General features: G+C 44.1%; 1 protein-coding gene across 1 annotated transcript in view; it reads right to left on the reverse strand.

Moving 5' to 3' along the window:
- Positions 1-1,997: 1,997 nt before the first annotated feature.
- KIAA1549 (KIAA1549 ortholog) overlaps positions 1,998-17,762 on the reverse strand; it is a 74,817-nt gene continuing 59,052 nt past the window's right edge. The window contains exons 17-20 of the mRNA XM_023764816.1: positions 17,325-17,371; positions 11,182-11,339; positions 5,841-5,986; positions 1,998-3,056 (exon numbers count right to left, since the gene is read on the reverse strand). Of these exons, the coding sequence (XP_023620584.1) occupies positions 2,805-3,056; positions 5,841-5,986; positions 11,182-11,339; positions 17,325-17,371 (603 nt within the window). The 3' untranslated portion in view covers positions 1,998-2,804. The remainder of the gene's footprint in view (positions 3,057-5,840; positions 5,987-11,181; positions 11,340-17,324; positions 17,372-17,762) is intronic.

The following is a 17,762-nucleotide window of genomic DNA, read 5'->3' on the forward strand; positions in this document are numbered from 1 at the left end:
GTCGCACGAGGCCTTTAGTTGTGCTCTGGGTACCTCCATGTGAGCTCACTCCCTGGTAGGTCACAGCACATCGGATCATCCATCCCAGCGTAATCATACAGGTAACATTTTACATTTCACAGTGCTCTGTGCTTCCTTCTCAAGGGACACTTGCCCACATGACCACATCTGATTCTCACAATGAGAAATTCTAGGAGGTGGGCAAGGGAGGTCTGTCCTTGTTTGGCTGATGGGGAGAATGAGGCTCAGGAAAGGGACCTGACACAGAGAATTCAATGATCATTTCTCCAAAGAGAATTCTCTCAAATACTGACTCAAATTTATAGTTCATTTTATTACCGCTGGAACTTTGAAAATAGGGGGAAAGGAGAGACATACATTTTAACTTTTCATTTTAGAATGCTTCGAATAAATGAACTCCAAAGCACACGGGATGGACATGAGGACCTTCCTTTTAAGCAGATCACATTGTCTGAGTGACTGCAGACCCATTGGGTGTGGTGCTCCCCGAGATAGCTAGTCGGTCCTGAGTCTGGGGCTTGGTAAAACTTCTGTGGCAGCTGTTTAGAGAAAACAAGGGCAAACTGGGCGTGCTTCACAACCAACACCAGAGTGCTGGTGATCTCACCGGCCTGTTCACACCACACCACACCGCTCCACACGCCCCCCCCCATCCCCCCCCATCCCAGGTATTCTATGTCCTCTTTGGTCTTAACATCGGTTTAAAAGTGTATCAGTTCTAAGAACAATCCAGGTCGAATCCTTGTATGCTAGTTTGAAAGGCATCATAATCGCTATTGTAGCCCCCTTTAAAACAGGGGCCCATTTCTTCAATGTCCAAGGGAGGTAACCATTTTTAGTGCCGACCACACCGGGCAGAAGGGGACAGACAAGAGGGGCCTGCATTTGGTCCACTTGCTGCCACACGACTGGACTTCACTGTAAGGTGTCCGTAATACAATTCTGCTGGGACGTCTGACATTCTTAATAACGTATTCAGGAAACCTGGTATTTCTCAGTGACACACACAGAGATCCCTCCACTCTGAGTATTAACCCAAGACCGAGGGTCAGAAATCAAAACCAGAAGGAGGCCTTCTCTCCCACGCTCCTGGAGCTTGTGAGGGCTGCCTGGAAAGGAGTCCCTCTCCTTAACATCCTTGAGAGACTTCCTCTCCAGCCCCGCTCTTGGAGAAGCACACAGATGAAGAGTGGCTGCTCCGCACTGTGCGGCTGAGGGCAGGCGTAACGCGGTGCTGAATGTGGCTCTGGAGCAACGATTACACTGCGGAAGCCTACGTTAGCTGGCTCAGGGCTCGTAAGGTGTGACACGGGTTTTGGTTAGAGCCCCCAGTTCTGCCTGTTCATCTGCTGTTTAAAGTATTAGCTAATCTAATAAAAAAGAACTCATAGTAGCCATGTGCTATCTATTTTTCTTCTGAGCTTCACTCAGGTACCAGAAAACGAAACAGCCCTTGTTATTCCAGTCCTCACTTTAATTTTGGGGGGGAGGGGGAGGGAATGGTGACTTCCAGGGTAAACCTCAAGGGAGATGACACCCACCCCCTATTGGGCCCACAGCACACGGACGCCTTCAGCAGTCACTCAGCAGGGTCACGCACATGAAATCAGACGTTAGGAGCAGCCCTCTCCCTTCCCTCGTTCCCAAAGCTCTTCTTCACGTTTCCCGATTCAGAGGCTGGCGAGAACTCAGCTTCATTTCCAGGTCTTGAACACACAGAGAATGTGATCACTAGGAACGTACTCACGAATCGCTATTTGGTGGCCCCAGGAATGCTTAAACATCATTTTTGCTTATGGACCGTTTCTCATTCAAACATAATTTGTGAGCAATTCATCAGCAAAGCGCCAGGATCGGTTAGGACCTCTGAGAGCCTCATTCCGCAGGACTGGCCTTGAAGGGGACATGTGCTGAAGTGGGGTGCTCTCGGGAGTCCCATGTGCCCAAGTAAAAACCAGCAAATACAATGGAGAATGTAAATCTAAACTCTGATATGTATTTTGAATAACCAAATAAATATTTAGCTTTCCCCCCTCTTTTGGGAGTGTTTTTTTGTTTTTGTTTTTTCCTTTCTAGAACAAAATGAAGCCTTCAACACATCCTTCCATTGGAAAAGCCAAAGTTGCATTTCACAGACATAAAGGGGGAGGGCGCTTGGAGCGGTAGCACCAGAAGTAGACGGGGAAATGCAGATGATGGCTTCGTGTGGAATCATCAGGCTCTACGTCTATCATTTGGTTTCTCACTAGTAGCTTTTTAAATCCCCGAACAGTCTTAGTACCCTTGTTGTTAATATTACTAGTAAAACAAGTTCCTAAGGAGAAAAAGAGGGAAATAAGCTGTTAATAAAATGTCTCCAAATCTCTTTTCTCAGAAAACAAAGCAGCAGGTTCACCGTACAAACCAGCCTCAAACACGTCTCCGCACGGAAATGCCGGACTCCTTTTGGCCCTATACATTCTATACATTTCCATCTTTTGCCTTGAAAAAGGGGACTAAGAAACTCCGTTAGCTTAGGTTTGTGGTCTGTCTTTCGTGAAGTGCTGCTGGCTTTTGGCCAAAAGTCCAGAAATCAAATGGTCACAACATTGCCAACTTGGTAAAAGCCTCGCGAGCTGTCACGTGACGTATGGCATCTGGCATCTTCTCAGATTGCAACCTGCTCCCTTCCGCGGCCTCCAGCCCTGGAGGCGCTGGTCTCTTCCTGACATCCCTTAAGCCGGTTTCCTTTGAGTCTTGCTTCCACGGGAAGCGGATACTTGGCAAATGCAAGGCGAGGCCCATCAGCTGTGGAAGTTGTGCACGGCGGTCTGTTTTTGGGAGAGCCGCAGGAGCTCCTCACGGATGGCCTTGATGAGCGACGTGGAGGAGTGGCCGGGCTGGAGGTCCTCCGTGGAGCTGGTGGCATAGGCCAGCCCGGCGCCCTGCAGCCCCCTGTGCGGGGCGCTCCCGGGAGGAGCGGAGGGCTCCCTGCCCGAAGTCCTTGGCACCTGGAACAGCGGTGAAGAATACTCCTGATGTCCGAGCATGTGTGTCTGAAAAACACAGCAGACGGTGCTGTACTTCCCACGTGAGAACAGGAGGGAAAATCAAATTCAAACTGGCGGTGGGCACGCTCCCAGGACTTCCTTCTCCCATCCCCCAGCCAACAACTCAGCCCTCCGACAGGACACCCTGGGGCTGGGATGGAGAGTAATAACTGTGGCAAAATTGCTCAGGGGAGAGCAGTGCAATCAAGAAACCTTTGAACTTGAACTTAACAGGTGCCTCATAATGCTTAATGGTAGAAAGGATAAACCGGTCAGCCAAGTCTCTGTGCCTGTGTGCGTGGAGGCGAGTGGCCGCTGGGAGCAGAGGAAGGGACCCAGGGGGCTGGGAAGGAAGGGAGGCTGGAGCACCCCATGGAGGGGAAAGGTCAGGGCACCTGAGAGTTGGAAGAGATAAGCTGGTACTGGCAGAGGGACTAACAAAAAGAACAAGTGCCTTTGTCCTGGGACTGGGCCCAGGGACCACGTATTAAACATCACAAAATCACTTTCCGTTTTATCTGTCTGTGTGCCTGTCGCGCACTCTGTAGAGCCTTTCCTTTAAAAAGTTATCCGCACTGAAACGTAAGAGTTTTGCTTATATTCCTATAATACAGGGTGGGGCAAAAGTAGATTTACAGTTGCTCATATAGAAAACAATATAATAATTATAAAACAGTAACACAAGAATAAACTCTGTTTCATGTACTGACAACTGTAAACCTACTTTTGCCCCACCCTGTATAATGGGGTATTCATTTGACAAGAATTATTATACATTTCAGTGATTTCTTTTTCACATTTTTTCAGTAAGAAATCTCTCTTTGCATAACACGAGTTCTAAATCCATGGTCTCACCTAAGCTAAGAGTAAGCTATTCGCCGGTAAACATGGCATGCAAGCCCTAGACCCGTGGTAGGCAAACTGCAGCTCACGAGCCACATGCGGCTCTTTGGCCCCTTGAGTGTGGCTCTTCCTAAGCCTTAGGAGTACCCTAATTAAGTTAATAACAATGTACGTACCTATATAGTTTAAGTTTAAAAAATTTGGCTCTCAAAAGAAATTTCAACCTTTGTACTGTTGATATTTGGCTCTGTTGACTAATGAGTTTGCCGACCACTGCCCTAGACTGTTCCTGCATTTCACTTTCCTAAACAGTGACAGGAAGGCACTCTAAGGGGCCACTGGATTGGCAAACCCAACACCTAATGAAATCAAGTTGCCACAATGAAGGCAAAAAAAAGAAAAGATGTCAGCAAATATAAAGCAAATACCTGAGATTTATAACAATGTATCTTTTAGGGAAAAATTATATTCTACCATCAATTTCCTTTCATTAAGTAAAAGCATCCGTCATTAAAGGAAGTTAGTGTATTTGCTAAAAAGACACATGAATGCAGTGAAAGCTGTGGCATATGATGAGGATAAACAAAAAGTATTATTTTGATTTGTATTTTCAAATTCATACATTTATCCCCCATGGATATAAACTGCTTGAGAGAAAAAGCAAAGGAAAGCATTTGTAAGTAGAAATCACCTGTGTCTGTACTGACCCTGTGCTATAAAGGAGTGACCAGAGTGATGAGAAACCTCTAAAATGCACCCTGTGCCTTGAAAGGCTTGGTTATGGCAAAAGCGTAGACTCCTGGTGTGCATCATGGGAATGATGTTACTGAACCCACAATAAAGTGCAAGCAGTGAGCAAGGAGGTACATAAGGTCAAGAAAATTTATATAGTGAGCACACCAAAGACCAAGTCCAGAGTTTAGTCACCTACAGGTTCAAAGTCACTACTTAGCCCTAACCAGTTTGGCTCAGTGGATAGAGCATCGGCCTGTGGACTCAAGGGTCCCAGGTTCGATTCCGGTCAAGGGCATGTACCTTGGTTGCGGCCACATCCCCAGTGGGGAGTGTGCAGGAGGCAGCTGATTGATGTTTCTCTCTCGTCGATGTTTCTGACTCTCTATCCCTCTCCCTTCCTCTCTGTAAAAAATCAATAAAATATATATTTTTTTAAAAAGTCACTACTTAAAAGTCAAAATCATGCCCTGGCCAGAGTGGCTCGGGTGGTTGGGTATTGCCCCATGCACCGAAAGGTTCAATTCTCAGTCAGGGCACATGCCTGGGTTCCAGGCTTAATCCACAGTGGGCATCGATGTTTCTCTTTCTCCCTCCCTCTCCCTTCCTCTCCCTAAAAATCAATAAAAACACATTTTTTAAAAAAGTCAAAATCACAGAGACAGAAAGTAGAATGGTGACTGCCTAGAGCTGGGGAGAGGGACAAATGGGAAGTTCGTGTTTAATGAGGATAGAGTTTCCGTTTTACAAGATGAAAAAGGCTTTGGAGATGGACGTGGTGATGGCTGCATACCAGTAGGAATGTCTTGAAAACCAATGAACTGTACATTTAAAGTGGTTAAGATGGTAAACTATGTGTATTTCACCACAATAAAAAACTGCTACTTCGGTCTTCTGTCCAGATTTTCAGTAGTGAACATTGCTTTTATCATTTCTAAAAGGTTATTTTTTAAAAAATCATGACTCCAAGCCTAAAATCTGCCTCAAGAAAAATTATATACTTTCCACAAACTCAATGCCAATACTCCCCCACTCTGGGTCAGAGGGAATCCACCATCTAAACACTGCAAGCAAAAATACACTCAAGGGGAAAAAGTGAGGGAGGTTAACACTTCTACTCATGTAGGTTTTTAAAAGGGATCCCCAACGCAGAAGCAGCTGAATTACGTGGTTGTGTCTGAATTCTCAGTGTTGACCCGAACGCCAGATACTCACGGCCTCTCTCCGGCCCGCCTCGTCCTCCCCGTACGAAGGCCAGCCTGGTCCCCCGCACTGGCCGCCTCTGCTTGGTGGGACCTCCACCGGCTGAGCTCCGATCCTGCTCGCAAGCCCCACCTGGGTCAGGTGCTGAATCTGGGAGCCTGAGGAATAGCATGGAACAGCCTGGTCAGCACAGGCAGAAAGCAAGGCTGCCCAGTACGGCCCTTTGGTTGTGACCACCACGCTCCCTTAGGGACAGGAATATGAGCACCGTTCAAACATGGAACCAATTCTATCTCCAGAGAATGACATTTCCTAAGAAAACCAGACCCTGAGCTTCTTGGTTCACGGGCTTTTACCTCCTTTTAATAGAGCGACTGATAGTGATGGTCTTATTTTCCTGGCTAGACTTCAAAGGACTGGGAATGAAGGGTATAGACAGCTCTTCCATTCATTTCTGCAGAGGACAATCTTATTTATTCGGAAGAAAGGACTGAAAGGTTTAGGAGCCATAAAGAAGCGGAAACCTGGCTCCTCCTAGCTCGTGGCTTTGAGACTCGCAAAGAGCTGAAAAGACAAGATTTTTCTTTTTCTTAAACGGCAGGGGGCATATTTGTTTGAATTCAGAATGTTAAAGTACATTTTCATTATATTCACGTTTAAAATGGTAAAGCCACCCGCCACCCGCCCAGCCTCACTGGTGAGGTATCCGGATGGCACAGCCGGGACGGGGACGTTCTCTGAGCTCCTGCTCCTGCACTTACACATGCTGTGCTGGGGCCTCCTGTCGCCAGAAGACCAGGCTTTAACCAACATTATCTTTCTCCCCCATCAACTTCTGGCATACGGAAGTATCCCTATTCTGCAGATTGAGGGAGGGAGAAAGGTGGTCTTTAAGCACTGCGGAATGAAACTACTTATTTCCAAATGCCCCTGGGGCCATCGAATTCACCTGTGATGCTCAGACCAGTCCTACAACGGTTCAGAGATTTCACAGAGGTAAGGGAGGGGCCGCTCCATCTTCAAGTCTCCTCCTTGAATTGTCTAATTAACAGCCTCCCTTAATCAAACACATTACAAAAACAACAACAACAACAAACTCCTTCACGGTTTCATTGGGATAGACAATAAAAACTAAAAGCTGAGGGTCAGAAAAAATTTCCAGGTTCCCGTGAGAACAATATACTCTACAGGCTCACTTGCCAGTTACTGAAGATTCATAACAGTATTAAAGTAATTGGGGCTCTCAGTTCTGTTTGCCCAACAGACATCGTCTGAGCGAATCTTGCAAAGAACACAAATGCAGCAGTGTTCTCCATCACTTACAGAGATTCAGACAACGGCACAGGGAGACAAGAATACTTTTGTGTTAATACTGTGATGGTAGTTGATATTAGAGACATATTATGTATCTTGCTCTGTCCACTTAACACACAACACAGCTTCCCCTATGACTCAGCATGGGGCATCACACCCGGCAAGCCTGGGCTTGCTTTCCAGCCCAGCCCCGGAAAACCCCAGACCTTGGGCGCCCGGTTATCACTCCTGCTGAGCCTCAATGCCTCACCTCTCACCTGGAGTAAAAAGAAATCTACCTCATGGTGTTATTTCAAGAATTAAAAGACATAAAGTAGGTCAAGAACCAAACACATAGGAGGCAACCCGGAAATCTTAAATTCTCTTTTTCTGGCTCTTTCTGAGCTCTTCATTTTAAATAGCTACACAATTCGCTCACCGATGCCCTTATTACGGGGTATTTAGGGAGCTCACAATTGTTTGCTATTATGAATAATACTCTGATAAATACCTTTTGCACATATAGTTTTTTTTCCAGTATTTTGGATTTCTTTGTGGAGGGGGAGCCTAGATTCCCAGAAGTGGAATTACCAAATCAAAAATTCATTAAGTCATTGCCAAACTGTTTTCCAAAAGTTTAATGATTTACACGAACACCAGAAATAATGTAATAGTGTTTTTCATATGTTTACCTTTATATGGCACACACACATTTTTTGTGTGCATTTTCTTCCTGTACTTTGACCATTTATCTTTCCTACCCTTTGAGGTTTGTCCATTTAGCAATTTACATGAGCCATCCTCTATAATAAAAATACTTCTTGATCATATCTGCTGTACATCTTCCCTAGGTACTATTATCCTTCTGTTTTTGGTAATTTTGAGACATATATACTGTATATGTCCTATATAATAAAAGGCTAATATGCAAACAGACCAAACAGTGTAACACTGGAACAAGCAAACAACTGGTCGCTATGACGTGTGCTGACCACCAGGGGGCGTGCATGGAACATGGAGTGTCGACCATGGCGGGATGGTGGAGCAGGTGAGCGGGGGCACCAGACCAAGGCAGGGCACCGGTCACTGTCATCGGGTGAGCCTCTGGTGGTTACTGAAAATTCTTTGCTCCCGCGTGACGCGGTCCTGCCTGGCGCTCACGCCTGCTGCCAGTGCCAGCCTCGCTCACATCCGCAGCTGGTGCCGGTCCGGATCGCTCGGCACCATCAGTAGGTGTGAGTGGTGGCAGTAGGACCTGATCGCCCCTGAGGCTTTCTCCACCCTCCCCCCTGCTCCCTGGAGGGAGGAGGGGTCGAGACCCGCGCCTGTGCCTACCCATAGCCTCACGGCCCACTGTTCCTTTCACGGTGCAGGGACTCGTGCACTGCGGCCCCTAGTATCTGTATGTTTGACAATTTTTATGAAATCAGAAAGGGAACTCTTCTAGTATGTCTTAACATTTTTCCATTATAATGTTTTACCCGATTCAATCTTATTATTATAAATTATTAGAAAGTAACTTCTTCTTCAAATGTTTCATACATATAATTTCTATATTCTTGTAGATTAAAAATAAATATGTGTGAATTTTATTTGAAATCTGTGCAACAATTAATGGAAGAAACAAGACTAATTGCAAAGCACAGTTCCAGACTGTGAAACCCTGTAGAGTGTCAAGATATGTTACTTATTTAGTTGACAGAGAGACAGAAAATGCAAAATACAAGAACTGCCCAGGAGACCTTGAATAATTACCCACAATTATTGCAAATGTGTAACTGGCCTAAACCAGCTTATTAATGACATTACAAAGGTGTATATTCCCCAGAAAGTTAGAAAACAGCAGAATAAATCATTTAACATGTAATGGCCCCGCTTATTGAAGCTTCAGTCTTCAAAAAGGAGGGCAAAGAAATGAACAGGAAATACAGAGTGACTATGAGCCCCCGTAATAAAACGCAGCACGATGAGTGGGAACTTGGACGGTTTTGCAGAGTATGCAGAGCTAGCTGTACAAGGACCAGAAAGAGCTCAGCATCGTCGACTACACAGACGCTTCAGGAACACTGAACAGCATTCATAGTATCAACTGGTCACGAGATGAGGTTTTTTGACATAATCCAGGAATCTGGCTCTGGTTGGTGTGGCTCAGTTGATTGGGCATCATCCTGTGCACCGAAAGGTCCACCTGTTCGATTTCTGGTCAGGGCACATGCCCAGGTTATGGGGTTGATCCCTTGTGTGGGGGGGGTGGGAGGCAGCAAATCATGCTTTGCTCTTGCATCAATATTTCTCTCCCTCTCCCTTCCTCTCTTTAAAAATCAATAAAATATATATATTTAAAAACAGTAATCTGTAACTCTGGGGTACAAGACTGGATCTCAGGTGAACTGGTGGGGCAAACTAGCTAGTGCCATGTAGAAGTCAGCTCAGCCTTGTTGAGTGCTGCTTGCCAAATACCAGCAGTGGCTCTTACTGTGAGTCTGCAGGGGGTCTCTTAGCTGGTCCACTTCCCTTGACCGATTAGGGAAACCAAGTGTAAGGTATAGCAGCATTTGAAAATCTGGGGACTTATAAGCTCTTAGGACAAATCCCTCAAGTGTCGAGCATTTTCTGAACTTAATGAGAATTTGTTCTGGATTCAAATATTAACACAAAACTCCTAGGAGACTTTAAGACAAATGTTTTTGGTTTTTCTTTTATTCTCAACTCACTTTCTGAAAATACGTTTATACTTTTTCTAGATGTAATTATTGAGGATACTCAATGCAGAAAACATTATTTTTTCTTGCTTTACAAAAATTCTGAGGGCCCCTCATTCTGTTGAATTATGACACGTATCTCAAAAACTAAGTGACAGATTGTTAAAGTACAGGTGGTCAGAGCTCCTTTTCTAAAAAATGAAAGTGAATATATGAAACGATATTTAATCTCTAAATTTTAATTGTGGTCTAAGAAATATATCCTGTATCCTTAAAGATACCAAATATTACATTTTATAAGTAAACCAAATTATGTATAATGTTTCTCAAATCAACTAATTATAATTTTGGAATTTTTTTAAACAAAAAATTTAACAAAATTTATTTTCTCTCTGGCTTCAAAATTTCCAGAAATTGGACACTTTGAACTATGGTCTTTTAAAAACATAAGCTGAGAGCTTTTATTTCCTGTGTAAAGATATTCTGGTATAAATTTTTATTTGAATTTCAACAGGTAATTAAAGGAAACATAAATACTAAAAGTGAAGAAAAGCCATGTGCAAACACTTAAAAGTCTGATAATGAATTAGAAGACCACTTTAGAAAAAGTAACCTTTCACTGCTGAATTATCAAGTAAAGGGTTGCATTAGTTACCCACATACAAATGACACTAAAATAGTTCTTTTAATAAGGGCTGGAAAGAGGGGCAGAAAGGATGAAAACAGTTCCACATGGCCACCAGCTTCCTCCAGGCCACTTCTCTGGCAACAGGGAAGAGACAGCAGGACTCAGGCACAAAGGCAGAAAAAAATGACAAGAAAAATTTAAAAGGCAAAATGATCATATTAACAAAGGTAGAAGGGATGAAGGAAGGGAGGTGAGTCTCAAGCAGCAATCATTGGTTGTCCAAATAAAACAAAAATCTACTCCCAATCACTGTCCAGCAACTTTTAATTGTTTCTTAAAAGCTGAAAAAGTGCTCTCTTTAAAACAAATACCTGTTTTAATGCCATACAAGTGCTCAGAAATAGATCTTGCAGTTTAACTCTGAGAATTTTGAACTGTTTTCCCTGGAAGAAGTGTGTTGTGAATTCCATGCAAAGGGACACTTTTGAGATGCTGATTCAGGAAAGACACACTAGACATCAGTGATGGGATCTCAGCGCCCCCTCTTTTCCCACCTCCTCTGCCCTACATCTCACCAGGATCACAGGGAAAGCAACTCTTACCAGTGGAAGAGGCTGCTGAACACTGGGGCGCTGAGTCCCTGGGAAGTCTAGAATGAACTCTGCCAGAATTTAGCCAGAAAACAAGCATCCTCTTACTTCAGAAATGCAAGCTAAATAGCCACACGTACCTGTAGTGCCCCCGACAGGCCGGGGCCGGGCCACCGATGGCATGTCCTCCGAGTAGATCCCTCGGGCAACAAACGGGGCTTCAGACGATGCCTGTGGCTGCTGGGGCTCGGGAGGCACCAGCTCCGAAGACTGCAGCACACCAGGGCCAAAACCGGGTCTGCAGGCAAAGCACACCAAGCATCAGGACCACACTGTACCCTGGCTCTGGTATTTGACCAGCTACACCCTCATCCCTATGGAAAAATAAGACCTTTTTGTCTCCTGCCTCATTGCCCATCTCCTCTCCAGACGGCAGAGACGTGTCCTATGTGCTCACTGCCGGGTCTCCAGCCCTCAGATCACTGCCCAGAACAAGCAGATGCTTGAAAGGTATCTGTCAGATGATGGAAGGAGAGACGCTTCTGGTTTACAGATCAAGAGAAGGTGCAGCCACGTTCTAGAGCCTGCTCTGCTCCAGCATCTGACTACACTGGTCATCTATTTGGGCTACACGTTAGCATAACCGAGGGGCTTTTAAAGGCCCCCGTGCCCATGCGGTACCCCTGGCCAATTAAAACAGAATCTCTGGACATGGGGCCCAGACACTGGTCACTGTTAAAGCTCCACTGATGATCATGAGGTTCATCAAGACTGAAAAGCAGTGCTTGACAGCAATGGTTATTAAACTTACGTCCTCGGTATTCCTTTACACTCATAAAAAGTAGGGAGGGTTCCACTTCTATTTATGTGCATTATATCTATAGATATTTATTATATTTGAAATTAAAACAGAAAATTTTAAATACTTATATTTAGAATTCATTTAAAATATTAAACATATTACATGTTAACATTTTTCTTTAAATTAACAATATTTTCAAAAAAATTTAGAGGAGTTTTACATCTTTTTCAAATTTCCTTAATAGAAGGCATATGGATTCTCATTTACTTTCTATTCAATCACTTGCCACAAATATGTAGTTGGAAAAGGGAGGGATATTTTAATAGCCTCTTCAGAAAATACTCAAAATAATATTTCAGCTGTTCTTCTTTGATACCACATCAATACGCAAAAAAGTTTCCTTAAGGGGTAGTGGCAATGTGGCATCTGAAACAATATCCGTGAACTCCTCACATTCTGTACACGAAAACCCACTGGTCTGCCCTGGCCAGTTTTTCTCAGGGATTAGAGTGCTGGCCCGTGGACCGAAGGGTCGTGGGTTCGATTCCCGGTAAAGGGCACATACCTGGGTTGCAGGTTCAATCCCTGGCCCTGGTCTGGGCGCGTGCAGGAAGCAACCAATCGATGTGTCTCTCTTACATGGATGTCTGTCTCTCTCTCTCCTCTCTCTCTCTCACTCTCTCTCTCTCTCTTCCCATCTTCCCTCCCCTCCACTCTCTCTAAAAAAAAAAAAAAAAAATTAATGGAAAAAATATCCTCAGGTGAGGATTAAAAAAACAAACAAACAAAAAATCCCACTGGTCTATGTTGTACTTGGAATGGACCCATGCAACATTTTATGACACTGGTCACTGGGAAAATATTAGTTTACTGTGTCCTGCAGACTTTCTAGATAGGGATACATTTCATTTTACAATATGAAAAAATTCACATTTATTAGTATCACCATCAAGCTCATCAGCAGAGTCTTTAAGTACTAGGACGTTATCAAGTTCACGGTGGCAGACAAAAGTTTCTAAAACTCTAACTTTCACTTGAAAACTCCATTTTGTCACTGGCAACAGATGCTGTCAGTTGTTTTTCTTGAAGTGACTGGCCCACCTCGTTCATTTTCGAGACAGTGTCTGCCAAACACCCAGGTCTGAGTACTGATGTCTGCCCGTTGTTGGTTCAAGTTAGAACATGGAGCAGTTAGTTCAGTTCTCAACTCAAACACCTGGACACGTGTTTTTCCTTCAAAATTCCCTGTTCAGCAAAGTGCTTTATACGTGTCTCCTCTTTTGTCACACCGACTATTAAAGACTCCAGGGTTTAGGTTTAATAAAATTAATCACTTTTGCTACACCATCAAGGACATCCTATCTAATAATAGACAAACATGATATTTGACCGTACCTTCGCTACACCTCCCATTGGCTAATCAGCACGATATGCAAATTAACCACCAACAAAGATGGTGGCTAATTTGCATACTGCAGGCAGGGCGGGACAGCGCGAACCGCCAGGGCACCACAATCTAGGGCAGGTCGGCCGCCTGGGACCCCATCAGCGGGTCCCGGGCGGCAAGGCACGCCCGCCCCAGAAGCCCCAGCAGCCGGCCTGCCTTGCCGCCCCAGGACTAATCTGATCGGCGGGTCCCGGGGTGGCAAGGCACGCATGCCCCAGAAGCCGCCTGATATGGTAAGCACTCTGAAAGTCAGTGGCATAAATGCAACAATTAAAAGACAGATTATGTGGGTGAATCAAAAACAAAACTCACTTTAAATATAAAGACACATATAGATTAAAAGTAAATGAATTAAGCTGCAGCCTGTTTTGCTCAGTGGATAGAGCATTAGCCCGTAGACTGAAGGGTCCCAGGTTCAGTTCCAGTCAAGGGCATGTACCTCAGTTGCTGGCTTGATCCCCAGTCCCTATCAGAGCATGTGCAGGAGGCAACCAATCAATGTGTCTCTCCCTTTCCCTTCACTCTCTCTAAAATTCAATGGAAAAATATCCTTGGGTGAAGATTAACAAAAACAAAGTAAATGGATTAAGTAACATTAAAGAGATTATAAGAAAAATATATTCCAAATTTTGTTAGTTGTATAATGGTTATGTTTAAATTATTAACACCTAAGAAATTGGGTGAAGGGTACATATAATATGCTGTAGTATTTTATAGTTTTTTTTTTACATGTATGAGATTATTTCAAATTAAAATATTAAAAAATTAAAAATTAATAAAATATTAATTGAAATGTGTATGCATTACATGAAAAATCTAATTGCTTCTAGCATAATTTATTAAATTGTGCTAAAATTTACAAGGGTTCAATTAAAAAATACCTTAATTCTAAATGATATAATAGAAAATATATAATAGTGCAGTTATAAGCACTTATCTGAAAATAAAAATTTAAAGACGTGAATTTAAAGAAGGGATTAGCCAAAGAAAATATATGCACAACCCATGGACACAGACAACAGTATGGTGATGCCAGAGAGAAGTGGGGGGCAAGAGCTGGGTAGAGGGGGGAAATAGGGACATCCTATCCTATCTAATAGCAGACAAACATGGTAATTGACCATACCTTCACTACGCCTCCCATTGGCTAATCAGCATGATATGCAAATTAACCACCAACAAAGATGGCGGCTAATTTGCATACTGCAGGCAGATCCTGCTGCGCCACCCTGCCTGGGGCTGGCGGCAGCACGATCCCCAGCTGCTAGCCACCCCAGCGCGAGATCCTGGCCTGTCATGTGTGGGGCGGGGCGGGCGGGGCGGGTGGCAGTGAGATGCCCCAGCGTGGGATCTGGGTCTGCTGTGTGCGGGGTGGGGTGGGCGAGGCGGGCAGCAGCATAATCTGAGCAGCTGCCCGACCCAGCGCGGGATCCGGGCCTGCCATCTGCGACCGGGGAAGACGGGGCAGACACTGCGGGATTGGGTGTGCCATCTGCCACCAGGGGAGCGGGCCTAAGCCAGCAGGTGGCTATCTCCCGAGGGGTCCCAGACTGTGAGAGAGCACAGGTTGGGCTGAGGGACCCCCCAGCCCCACCAGTGAACCAATTTTTGTGCACCGGGCTTCTAGAACTAACATAAAGCCAGCATTTTTAAAGAAATGGCTGTTGTCCAGTGGTGAAGAATAGGACGACAACACGAACAATTTGGTGCCACTGCCTTGATTCACACTAACGCCCCAGCATTTGCACCCACCACTGCTTCTGCACCTCAGTGCAAATGTTAACACAACGAAAATGTCAAATAACACCTTAGTGTCATCATGAAAATGGTTTTGGCCTCAAGATGCCCCTGAAAGAGTCGCAAGAACCCTCCAGGGGTCTCAGAATCCCAGCTGAGATCCACTCCTCTAAAGAAATTCAAGAATTAAAAAAGTGAGAGTCTGAGTACAAGTCTTTGCAAATAACAGCCAACCGGTAATTAATAGATCAAACCAGTTCTATGAGACTGACTTGCACTTATTCCTCAGTGTTATTTCTGGAGTGTATCTCTGAAACTGAAACCCAGCCCGTGTATGTTACTCTGTTCAAATAATGGCTGCTGTTTCACAATGACCTCTGAGGTCTCTAACCCTGCAGATCTAAGAGCTGAAAATAAGGCGAGATCTGTACATGGGAGCTCACATGACCTCGTTACAGTCTCTGGCCCATCCACCCATGAACGATCTCTTCCCCTTTAGTTGTTTCTACTTGACCCCCTTCCTCCTACATGTGCAGCCCTTTTCTCGTAAATTGTGTGCTCAGGTAGTTCAGTGTGATTCAAGTACTGTGGATTCCTTTCCCTTGGGTGACCATGAAGTTTATCAACCAAACCAGAAGAGTTTGGAGAGTGAGAGTTATTAATAATTAGGCTGGACAACAGGTCTAAACTGGAACTGAACTGGGTGAGCCAGATCACATGGTCCTGACATTAACTACTTCCCTGGATCACCTGAGCACCACATGCTCTCTCTGCCTGTGTTGTTTTGCGACCACAAAGCAGCGCCCGGTGGGGAAGGAGGTTGGGGAGAAATAAAACAAGCCCCTCTGAAAATGAGGAAGAATAGAGAAAACTAAAAAAATAAATAAATAAAGAGGAAGCAGATATAGCATTCCTACTTGTGTGTGACTCCTGGCCGTTGAAGGCAAGTTGGGTATAATTTCTGAGATTATTTTTCTGCAATTCCTTCTTTGTAATAGATCAACTGTCCACTCATGTGTAGGTCTGTTTATAGGCTTTCTAGTCTATTCCATAGCTCTATTCCATTGCTCTGTTTGTCTAGCTTTAGAGCGAAACCACACTGTCTTAATTACTTGACAGTAATTTATAACATTTAGAATAGTCTTTTTTTTTTTTAAAATATATTTTATTGATTTTTTACAGAGAGGAAGGGAGAGAGATAGAGAGCCAGAAACATCGATGAGAGAGAAACATCGATTAGCTGCCTCCTGCACATCTCCTACTGGGGATGTGCCCGCAACCCAGGTACATGCCCTTGACCGGAATCGAACCTGGGACCTTTCAGTCCGCAAGCTGATGCTCCATCCACTGAGCCAAACCAGTTTCGGCACATTTAGAATAGTCTTAACATCTTATCCTTCTTTCTTAGAGCACTCTGGCTCTTCTTGGTTTTATGTCTTCTCAGACAAGTGGGCCTTACCTCCATATTAAGCATACTTACTTTAAAATCTGTGTTCAATATCTCCAATATCTGGATCCCCTCTAATTCCTTTTCCTTTGTCTGTTTCTCTTTATTACTTTTTACATCATATTTTCTTTTCTTATCATATGCTTGGTCTTGTGTGTCTGTTTGTGTGTTTGATCTCATGCAAAACTATAATGATAATGGGAGGTCTAACATGGTATTATCTTCCTGTAAAGGAGAACTAATATTTGTTTCTGCCAGCACGCTGGCGGGGCGAACAATGTCTGGTCCCCTCAGTCCAATCAGGGAGCGAGTCCTTCGGAGCTGAGTTTTAGTTCTTGTAGGAACCCCTGTGCTTACCGTTAACCCTTCCTCCAAGGTTAACCCCTAAGGGTCTGAACCCAAACCTTTGGGTGTTTACAAGGGCCTCCCTCCCTGGTCCTCCCAGCCTCATGAGTCTGTCAAAAGCCTTGCTCAACTTCTCAGCTGCCTCCTCCAAAACCAGCAGGTGGGCCCGGGAGAGAGCGGCTCAAAAGGCAGGCTACCTCTCTGGATTTCCTAGATCTTGGCCCATACTGCTTCCCTGCCTGTTAGCTCTCTGGCTTTTGTATTTTTATTTTAAGACTTTGTCTAACTTTTCCAGTTGTTTTCAGAAAATTATCTAGTCACTCATTACTGGAGGCAGAACTTAAATTCTAACTTTTTTCTCTTCTGATTATATCAAGAGAATACAAGTCAGAATTTTGTATCTGCTTATATTAGCTAAAAAAAAAAATGAGTTTACAGAATTAAATTTAAAAGAAAAACAGCCTATGTGAGGAAATCCTAATACATTTTCTCCTGAAAACTTTACCTTGGCAATGGGCCCGATGGGGGAGTCATTCCATAGTCGTCATATCTCTGGAAGAAAGTCAAGAGAAGATGAAGATTAATAGTCAATACTTATTAGGAGGTGAGAACAGCAAACTTACAAATTTAGGTTTATGGGATCAACTTTCAAGAGAATTATTTTCTCATAAAAAGTGAGCATGCTACTGGGGCACGATGCCATCGTGTACTGCCAGCAGTTTCAGTTTGGGGAACTGGCTACCAGACTTGAAAAAAAAATACACAACTAATTTCTAGACCTTTCTTGTTTTAGTAAAAATGTAAATAATAGGATTTCTGTGCCTGCTCTTCTGTATAGGCTTATTCTCTACAAACCTGTCTGTCTCTTCTGTTAAAAAGGCAGGCCGAAAAACAAACAAAAAAAGACAGGCCAGAGTGGCCACATTTTTAAAAAAAATATGTT

The sequence above is a fragment of the Myotis lucifugus genome, unplaced genomic scaffold (assembly GCF_000147115.1).
Source record: "Myotis lucifugus unplaced genomic scaffold, Myoluc2.0 scaffold_351, whole genome shotgun sequence".
NCBI lineage: Eukaryota > Metazoa > Chordata > Mammalia > Chiroptera > Vespertilionidae > Myotis > Myotis lucifugus.